The 10,578-nt window shown below is 42.3% G+C and overlaps 1 protein-coding gene across 1 annotated transcript in view; it reads left to right on the top strand.

Annotated features, from left to right (window-relative positions):
• The first annotated feature begins 811 nt into the window (after positions 1–811).
• The window catches only part of EPSTI1 (epithelial stromal interaction 1), a 57,098-nt gene continuing 47,331 nt past the window's right edge, over positions 812–10,578 (top strand). Inside the window, exon 1 of the mRNA XM_008504877.2 lies at positions 812–1,050. Within this exon, the coding sequence (XP_008503099.2) occupies positions 857–1,050 (194 nt within the window). The 5' untranslated portion in view covers positions 812–856. The remainder of the gene's footprint in view (positions 1,051–10,578) is intronic.

Here is a 10,578-nt window from a genome sequence, read left to right as displayed (position 1 = left end):
CTGGACCAGGGTAAATCCATCATGGCCCAGAAGCAAGATGGTTTTGGTGGGTTGCAAGGGACCACCAGACCCAGGTGGGTTGCAGACTACCAGACACCAGGTCGTCCCTTTGCATCCCACAGCCATTGCACTCCAGATTCTCTGTAGAATTAGTGTACAAATGAAGTTTTTCTCAGCCCTGCAGATGCTCCAGTACTTCATCTGATAGCTACAAGACCACTGGTCAGATGTGTCCACTGGATGTATCTGTGTTTTTGCTTGAGGTCATGTGTTTGTCCTCTATTCATCAGGTAGAATTAGGAAAGCCAAAGTAAAAAAGTTTTCTGATTGGGCAGAATTCAAAAGCAGAATTCGAGTTTTCCAGGACCACAGGCTTAGGATTTAGCTCAGGTTAGCTTTGAGTTTCACTTTCATCTTTCTCTGTACACTCCTGGAAAACAGAAAACAGCCACTTCCCTAGAGTTATCCCCCTCTCATAAGTAAATTTGAAGTGCTGTGGTAAAAACTTGTCAGAAATTGGCTTTCAGCCAGAGCTCACTGTGTTCATGCTGTAGCAGTCTATTCCAAGGCTGCACAAACTGTTGTTGACTCTTTTTTGAGTATGGATGAGTTTTGCTGCCATTCCATGACTCTAATCTGCTTGGGTGCTGTGGCTCAGAAGCCCAAACTGAGCTTCTGCTTTCTGCTCTGATGACTCAGGGAGCAGTGCCTGGATTTTCGTGCCCTACAGGCGAGAGTTCAGCCAGGGGCGGGTCTTACAGGGAATTGAAACTAATCTGTAAAAACTCAGTTTTGAGTCTTTCCCTATCCAGAGCTGCAGGACTCCCTTCTGACGAGGCAAGGGACTCTGGAAGTGATGTCTGGCATCAGAGGATGGAAGGGAGGCAGCACGGACAGGACAGCTGCTGCCTCCAGTACCTCGTTTTCCTCTCAGGGTCACCTCTGGGATGACAACAACAAAAGAGAGGCTGAGAATATTCAGAAGATGACAGCATCTGAAAAGGAGCGATCTGGCCAAGCATCAGACTACGAACAACAGCAAGAGGAGTAGTAAGTAGCAAGGAGCCTGGGTAAGATGGTGGTGGGTGTATTAGGAGCCTATTCTCCACCTTACTCAAGGTGTGTACCTCCAAAGGCAGAAATAATTTATAGAGAGCCTGTGAATGGCACTGTACACCAGGAGCTGGTCCTTCTCCAGTCAGAACCACCTGTAGTAAGCCTGAAGCCTACCTATGAGCAATGCTTTCTCCATGGGACTCAAGTTGTTCTGGCAGGCTTCCTGATACCAAGGCTTACACATCATATGATAGCAGTGGTCAGTTCTGTGTGTTTGATGTAGCTAGTGTTGGTTTCTTGGCATTTTTTTTTTCAAAGGGCAATTTCAAATCTGCTTCTAGCTCCTTGTTTTCTGTCTCCTAATATTTCATCTCAGAAAGTTTAAAAATACATCCTCTGGCTTAACAGATGGATATAGCATCGTTCCAGCATACATCTGAATGCAGTCCAGGACATAAAACCAGCTTCCAACAACTCCATGCTGATAAAAGTAAAACCAAAGTTTCAGCCCTCAATTTTATTTTAGGCTTTATTGAGATGTAGGCTCAGTCCATCTCTGGTTTTCCAGTGACAGTTCTTAGAGAACTTGTATATGCTCTAGCTTGCAGATACAAGACAGAATAGAACTGACAGTAGAGTTTTATGGACATGTGTTTAATATATATATGCTTAGCTGACCAAAGTGAATTATTCACAGTCTTTTTCCCCAAAAGTGCTTTTTCTGAGAAGTTAGTAACAGTGCATGCAATGCTATTATTATTATGTGCTGAGTTTGCTCAGCTTGCTTTTTTTTTTTTTTTTATATCCCCGCCTTTCCAAACACTGCTGACAGAAACTGAAAGTCTGTTTCAAAGTTTTGCTTCCCTTCTTTCTCGATGAAGAAGGTGGAGCCACACTGTGAAGTAGTGGCAGACTGCAATTGAAAACAGCAATCAGCAGCTTTCCATTGTAACCCATGAATGCCTACTGGGTAATGATACGGGGACTATTAAGATCTGGGTACCTTTAAAATCCTTCAGCACTTTAAGGACTGACTTTCAGGAGAGCAAACAACCATTCCTGAGTTACAATCTGTGTTTATTTTCTGCTGCTTCCGAACATGAAACACCTTGTGTACCTGCCCTTGTATGCCTGCCCTTAAGCTGGCATATATCCACAGTACAGTGAGAGCAGCCCTAGTTAACTTATTTGTGCTATGTGCATAATTTTCCTATTTTTTTTTCCTGGTTAGCTTTTTTCTGGTTGATTTTTTCTTTTTTTTTTTTGGGGGGGGGTGGGCAGGGAGAAATTGGATAGTGGGAGTTTTCTCATGGGTGTAACTGTGTTTGCCCAGATTTTGTCTGGGATACAAACCCCATGGTATAGGTTTGAGGTATATACCTAATCAATTGGTTAGAACTCCCTGCAGAATTTAAGGCTACAGCAAATATATCCACACAGATTCTGATCAGATGATGGGATCTCCCCTAAAACCGAGTAAGCTTTTGAGGAAAAAGTAATTTAAACCTGTTATCCATTTTTCATCTTCATATGATGCTTGTAGACAAAAAGCTGTTGTGCATCTACTGCAAGGAATGATTAATATTTTTGGCTGTGATGTGATATGAAAGAGTTTCTCTGTGTCTTTATAATGCTGTGACACAGAATTAATTCCTAAACTTGGAGCGTACAAATTAAATTCTACAGTAGTACATAGTTAATGAGAATGAGCAATGAGGGAAAGGCAAGTTCAAACAAACCATGTAATATGAGTGGGAAACAAATACTCAAAAAAAGAAGTGAACAAAACTGGAGTTTGCTACCTTCCCTTAAGGAGGGGGATGCTGGCTGTCAGTCTGAATGGGGTGAAACCACTTAAACTGTGATTTCCTTAGCTAACTCTGATTCAAGTGGAAGATGGTATCTGAGATGCTGAAGTAGGCACGGGGAGATTGTTATTCTTAAAAACTGTTACATTCATTGTTAAATCTTTGTTATTTCAAGTTACCTTCAAGAAAAGTCTCAGATTAAGATACATTTCAGCAACAAAGCTTACTTGGCCTTTTGACTATCAGTCCTTTTGAATGTGGTGCTTAAAGCTGGAGTACTAGGAAACCCTCAAAACTGTCCAAGTTTTCAGGCAGTGGGATGACTGAAAATTGAACAGAGGAGTTGGAAAACTGAAATCATAGGCTGTCAGTAGAAAAAAAAAATAATGCACAGACTAGAATTCACCTGGAAGGCTTTCTGAAGGACATGTGTAGCAGAGGGAACATGAGGGGCCCACGTAGGATACCTCTATGCCAAGGAGTGGCTTTATTCCAACTTGTGTGCTGCTTGGTATTTTCTAGAAACAGCCAGGATATGCATTTGCTGCAAGAAAATCAGGGGTCAGAAGCTCAGTTGAAGCCTCTAAGTATGTGTGTGAGTTGTTTCCATACAAACTCTCAGGTTTTGGGTGGTATTTCAGAGTGACTGGGAGTGAGAAAACACCTTAGAAGCATCCTAGCGTGGCATCAGGTGAACTTTCATGGAGGCTGAACACAAGAAATACATATGGGATGTGGCATGTTATAATCTCATTCACTAGTTGATATTCAAACTCAGCTATTACAAGTACAAGGTGAGCAGCTGGTGTTAAAGAGTAATAGTTCTCCTGCTTTTGAAAAGGTGTGATATGATATGTCAAGGCTGAGAAGTGATAATAAAATGGTCCTCATTAAGTTAAGAAAAATACTTGTTCAAATGCAAAATTGAAATGAAACTTTGTACATCCTCCTCCAGTTCTATAAAGGATGTGGTTTCAGGCTGTGGAGAAAAAATCACCAGGATGACAAGTGCTTGAAGCTGCTTCTCATAATAAGCTTGCATTTAAGTTACTTCACTTTGTCTGCTAAGTGCCATGAAATTAACTTGTAGAAAGTGAATTCCCAAATTGCCCCTGTTCATGTCTATTCAGAAAAAAAGTTTAGGCAGAAGAAAAAGGTGGAGGAAAGTGGGGAAATTAGTGGCTTAGACTGATAAAGAAAATGCTGCCCCATTCAGCACCCTGTCCTTGACACCTTTAAAGCTGGAAAGAATAATCCTGGTTCTGTTGAAATCCATTAAAAAAATCAAATTCAAAATAGTAAAGTCTGAAGATGTATTGTTGCATAGCTGCTAACAATCTCTCATCATTTTGTGTGAAAGGAAAGGAGAGTCACTAGAATGCTTGACTAGTGAAATTGTATTCTTTGACTGCCAGAGCCAAATCCATCAGGGGCTTTCTTTCCTTTCTTTTGCAATCTTCACCTGAAATAAAAAAGAAAAATAAAAAATATCTACAGCATTGTCAGACCTCTCAATCTTTTGCTGATAGGGTATTCTTACCAATGCTGAGAATTTTATTTCCTTTCACGATCTGAAATTTCTTGTTAAAAACACCAAATTAGTCTATGAAACTGGAAGTGGCTACTTAGCAAAATGCTTGCTTTGCCCACTGCCCTGCCATTGTTCTGAAGAGTCTGCTTAGAGTTGAGCTCTGCATTTGCTACACAGGAGAAATGTCCTAACTCTCTATCCTTCAAGCAGATGTGCTCGTCCTTACAGCCCCCTGAGGTGATTCAGAGCTGCCCTGCTTCACTGTGGTCAAAGCCAGTGCCAAGTGTTTGGTGGCAGGGTAGCTCTGCAGTAAGATTTATGTTTATCTGGATGAGGGGGTTGCTGTGCCCCTCATAATGCTTGGAGGGTGGGAAGGAAGCTCTTCTAAGTCCTGCAGCAGAAGGCTTTCTCAGGAGGGCTTAATTTGCTTAATTTCCCCAACATGTTCCCTTGATGCACAGCCTGATGAGGAGCTGTGGTGAGATGGTGAATAAGGAACATACAGGAAAATACTGTGTTTGGGCACAGCCAACAAAAGGACAACAAATACTCCAGTGCAGAGGTAAAGGATGAGGAAATATATTGTTGAAAAGAAAGTGAAGGAATCAGAGATGAATATGCCACTAGCTTAAGGCTTTAATCTTCATGTATTATGGTGTCAGCTCTTTGGGCATGCTGGCAAACCTGACTTGCAACACAGGGACACCTCTGCAGGGGGTAACTTGGCTCAGTGCTGGCACTGCCAATCTCAGTGCCTGGCCTGCCTGCATATGGATGCTCTGTGCTCCTCACAGCTAGTGATTACCAGGTGCTCCAGCTGGCTCTGGCATGCTCACTGCATCCCTGGCACTCAGCTAACTGAACTGCTTTGGGACCTGGGGATGGTATAAACATGGCCACACCTGAATTCCAAGGCTTTTTTGAGTCCAATGTAAGGCCACCACACTGCTACAGCAAACTCTCCCCTGTTGGTTTAGTCTGCCCACGACCATATGCTAGCTAATGGCATCCTAGCATTTTCAGGAAAGAGAGAAAGCTGTGCTGCAAGCTGAGTTTGGGCTGAGCACTACCATTTTGGCTTCCTGATTTGATCCATCACTGTGACAATTTCCTTGGAGTTTTAGAAGGTTGTTGAGATCATCCAAAATGGGGTGCTGGCTGAAGCACCTGCCTTTCTGCTGTGCTGTAGCATGCTGAGCCCAAACCAAGCTGCTAAATCTAAATCCCATCTTGACACTTAGGAATTCAGTTTTCAGTTTTATTCTTTGGACCAAATTTTAACTTCCAGAATTGCTCTACAATCTTGTGGGTACTGGAGAATTGAGATTTGGGTGCCAACAGCAGAGCGCAGGTCTGTTGCTTTCCTGCTTGTTTCTGACTCATACCTTCTCCTGGACCTCTCATTCCCGCTGGTTTCCATCTCACTTTTTCCCCATGCAAGTTCACTTCTGCATGATTTAGCTCTGTGTTTTATCCCCAGGACGCACTGTGGCAAAAATGTTGGCTTTAGCTAACCAGAGGGACCAGATACAGAAAAGTTTACTCTTGCTTAATAACCTTCCAAACATCAGCTGAACTGTGGTATTTTAGTACACTCCTAGCCTGTGGCAGACACAGGACAAAATCCATGAAGGTAGACTTTTGATGATGATAAACATTTTCTGCTAATTCAGTTTATGATTTGTCTCCTCTTAAGAGCAGACACACAGCCAGGACAGATGTGTATAATGTTAAAACACAGTAATTTGCTTTTGTCTCTGAGCTGCAAACTGGTAAGATGCTGCCTCTGACAAAGATGGAGAGCCAGAGCCTCAAGGCTGCATGCAAGGTTTGTACATCCTCCCAGAGCTCTGCTTATGGCAGTGCCAGGGCATATTGCTCAGCTGAGGGCTGGAACCATGGCTGTCACTTGTCATCAGCATCTGTCTGTGTCTGCATTGGGAAATGGGGACAGGACAGTTGTTTGGTTTGACATCTTGTAGCCCCGTGACTCGGCAGCTTCCATGGTGCTTGGCACCATATGGGTGCTTAGCAGGCATGGAAGTCTTGGTGAAAATAATCTTCTGTGGTGGCATGGACTTCATAGAATCATAGAATCATAGAATTGGCTGGGTTGGAAGGAACCTCAGAGATCATCAAGTCCAACCCTTGAACCACCGTTGCGGTTGCTAGACTATCAGTGCCACATCCAGTCTCTTTTTAAATATCTCCAAGGACAAAGAATCCACTACTTCCCTGGGCAGCCCATTCCAATGTCTGATCACCCTCTCCATAAAGAAATTCTTTCTAATATCCAACCTGAACTTCCCCTGGCACAACTTAAGACCATGCCCTCTTGTCTTGCTGAGAGTTGCCTGGGAAAAGAGACCAACCCCCACCTGGCTACCCCCTCCTTTCAGGGAGTTGTAGAGAGTGATGAGGTCTCCCCTGAGCCTCCTCTTCTCCAGGCTGAACACCCCCAGCTCCCTCAGCCTCTCCTCATAGGGTCTGTGCTCGAGTCCCTTCACCAGCCTGGTTGCCCTCCTTTGGACCCACTCCAGCACCTCAATCTCCTTCCTAAACTGAGGGGCCCAGAACTGGACACAGGACTCAAGCTGTGGCCTCACCAGCGCTGAGTACAGGGGCAGAATCCCTTCCCTGGACCTGCTGGCCACGCGGTTCCTGATACAGGCCAGGATGCCATTGGCCTTCTTGGCCACCTGGGCACACTGCTGGCTCATGTTCAGCTTCCTGTCAATCCAGACTCCCAGGTCCCTTTCTGCCTGGCTGCTCTCCAACCACTCTGTCCCCAGCCTGTAGCGCTGCATGGGGTTGTTGTGGCCAAAGTGCAGGACCCGGCACTTGGCCGTGTTAAACCTCATCCCATTGGAATCAGCCCAACTCTCCAGTCTGTCCAGGTCCCTCTGCAGAGCCCTCCTGCCTTCCAGCTGATCCACACTCCCCCCCAGCTTAGTGTCATCTGCAAATTTGCTGATGATGGACTCAATCCCTTCATCTAAATCATCAATGAAGATATTGAACAGAACTGGGCCCAATACTGATCCCTGGGAGACACCACTAGTGACTGGCTGCCAACTGGATCAGCCCCGTTCAGCACCACTCTCTGGGCCTGGCCCTCCAGCCAGTTCCTAACCAAGGACAGGGTGCTCCTGTCCAAGCTGTGGGCTGACTTGATTGCTCTTAAAACAATTCCTGATAATTGGATGCAAAGTTCATCTCAGTGTATCTTTGAAGGAGATTTGACAATTCTCTTGGGCAGTTTGAGCCTTTTTATATTTGTTATACTTGTTATTTAACGTAGTATTTCCCCTACCTCTTCCCTTGAGGCCTTCCTCCAGACTGAACCTTCCCAGGTCTTTTTTCCAAGCTTTAGACATTTATGTTGCTCTCCAGCTACACCCTCCTTGGTCTGTATCACTTACAGAGAGCACATTGCCCAGCAGAGCAAAATATTTAGCTTTCAGCTTTGTGGCATTGGGGTACTGATGCACCTGCAGCATAAAACACAGTGAAACTGGAAATAGTTTATAAGAGCCATTACTCCTGTAATTCTTTAAACTATTTCACACTTCATTTGGAAGGCTCCCCAGTGGTGGATGGCAAGAGTGGGCTTGAGGAAAAACTGAAGGGCACAGCTCTGCAAAAGGCATTACTGGCGAATGGCAGTTCTCGTGTTGGTTGTTTTTCTTTTCAGTTTTAGAAATAAGATATTTTATACAAACTTGAAAGAAAGTAGAACAAAGGTTTCTATGATCTCTACCCTGAAGGCTTTGAAAAAGTGTCCTTGAGTGATGCTAGTTAGATGAGTAGCATTACACTCAGGATTCAGCATTTAAGATTTAAGACATGATGTTCTCTGTGTTGCTGATCACTCAGACTGTAAACTACCTTTGCAAATTCCCTTACTGTATTGCAGGTATTTCCTGATTTAAATGTTTCTGTATCTATCTATTTTTATATATATAGGTGCTTATATTCCCAGTATTGTGGTATTTATGTTTAGCTCTTTGAAAAATCATATTAGATTGCTTTATGTTTTATTTCAGTAGAGATACATTCTCTTATTCTCTATAAGAATATATAGAGTTCTCTATATATAACTCTCTCTATATATATATATTTATATATATATATATATTTATATATAACTATATAAAACTCTATAAGAGTTTTCTTATGCTCATTAATATCTGTTCAGACTGTGTAATTTGTCAATACATTCTCATTTTCTGTAGAGAAAATAAACCAAAAAAAAATAGTCTCATCAAGAATAATGTGTTCTATAAATGTAGAAGACAATTTGTTTCTCTTTTTGAAGAGATGTTACCTGGCTAAGATGTTCTCTCTCCTCTTGTACACTGACTTTCTGTGCTCCTTTTTGTGCAGTCTGTATTTTTATTTATAAAACAACCCTACCTCCAAGATAGGCTTAAGTGATTTAAAAATAAGAATCATTGTTAAAGAGCCTAAAAAATGAAATTCTTTATAATTTTTCACAATTGTGGATTTTGAAGTACTTCACACACTGGTATAAAGTACAAAAAGTCTGCATATCACTGATAGCTTCAGATCTTTTCATTTTCTTAATTGCTATCCAGGTAAGAAGGATAATTTGCTCCAGAATTATGGTCACTGTGACAACTCAGAAACTGCCTGGAATATTAAATTGACAGGCTGTAGTGGGTTTTACAGGCTTTACTGGATCAGAGGCTTTGTCTGCACAAAGAAATGACATGCAATATCCTGCAAACTGGGTAAAAATACAAGGTGAAAGCTGCTGGTGGATTTTTGCATTAACTTTCTTGCCTTAAAAAAAAAAACAAAACTTAAGAAAATGAGGGATGCTAGGTGTGGATTTTTATTTTAGTGTTAGAACTGGTGGGGCAGATGGTGTCTCTCAGGCAACAGCTCATCTGGCTCCTGTCCTGCTGTAGGCTTGAAAAGCAAGGACCAGTTTGTACCCTGACATTCAACCACCCCACAGGAAGTTTTACCAGGTGCTCGCTCTTCTATCCCAGTTCCCAAAGCTAAACTCTTGCATATCTATCTTTCCAGAGACCAAGATGAACACTATAAAATTAGATAAGCTCACTAATGCCCTTGTGTGTATGTTTATTTGTTTTGTTAACTGGGATTAAAACAAAATATAAGCACCAGGTAAAAGACAACCAAAAGTTGGTATCCTGCTCTGCCTTCCCCTCCCCCACTGGAGACTTGACATCCTCATTTTATTTGAACTTTGCTTTGATTTCAGTAACATGGAAAAAAGAATTGGCCTGTAAGGAATCACTCTTTTAACCACAACAACTCTTCTGTAGCTCTTTGGAAAACACAGAAGAGCTTTCCCTGGCTGTAAGTGTACTAACACCTCTACCCTTTCATAAACTGATTGATCTTTCCTGTTTTGTCATCTGCCATCCTGCTTAGCTCCTGAATAATGACCTTGCTCAGTTGTCAGAAGAGGAAATAGTTTATATTTCTATATAAAGAAAGGCCCCACTGGCCTCCTGGATTCTGAGCCTTCCAGCCAAAAAGCAGATAAAGGAAATGATTCATGGCATAAGGGCTGGATTTGATACCGTGATTTCTCATATCTACGTGAACACGCAGAGGTCCATTCTTTTTCATTTGATTCTGAACTTAAAAAAAAAACAAAAAAAAAAACCAAAACACAAACCAACCAACCAAATGCTGTTTGAAGTCATCAGAGAACATCTGATGATTTACGAACTCTTCTGCCCTCTAGTGCTGTCAAGCAGTGGGACGTCTGAGGTGCACGGGTTTATTTGCAGCTCACGATTCCAGACATTTTTTTTTCACCAACAAAGAGAGAGGGTAGTGTAAAAGGTAATTACTATTTTTTGTGTAAGAACTTGAGGGAAATCTGATCTTGGGATCTGAAGCAGTCAAGAAAAACTGCTAAAAAATTCTTGAAACTGATGAGCTGTACAGCAGCTTGTTAAAGGCAGCTTGGGTTAAATTGTAACTGCTACTACTTGGTCAAATAACTAAAATCTGAAAAAAAATACCACTGGTGGCAAATGTTATGTCACTAACAAGATGGACTGTCATAGCTTCTTTGAAGTTACCATTGCAGTTATGCCACAAAAGCCAGAGGGACATTGCTACTCTCTTAGCTCCTGCCTTTGAGGGTCTGGCATTCAGTGGTGATGTGGAGAGCAG

The sequence above is a fragment of the Calypte anna genome, chromosome 1, assembly GCF_003957555.1.
Source record: "Calypte anna isolate BGI_N300 chromosome 1, bCalAnn1_v1.p, whole genome shotgun sequence".
Classification (NCBI taxonomy): Eukaryota; Metazoa; Chordata; class Aves; order Apodiformes; family Trochilidae; genus Calypte; species Calypte anna.
The sequence above is the reverse complement of the archived record's forward strand: the minus strand, read 5'-3'. Positions and strand labels throughout refer to the sequence as shown.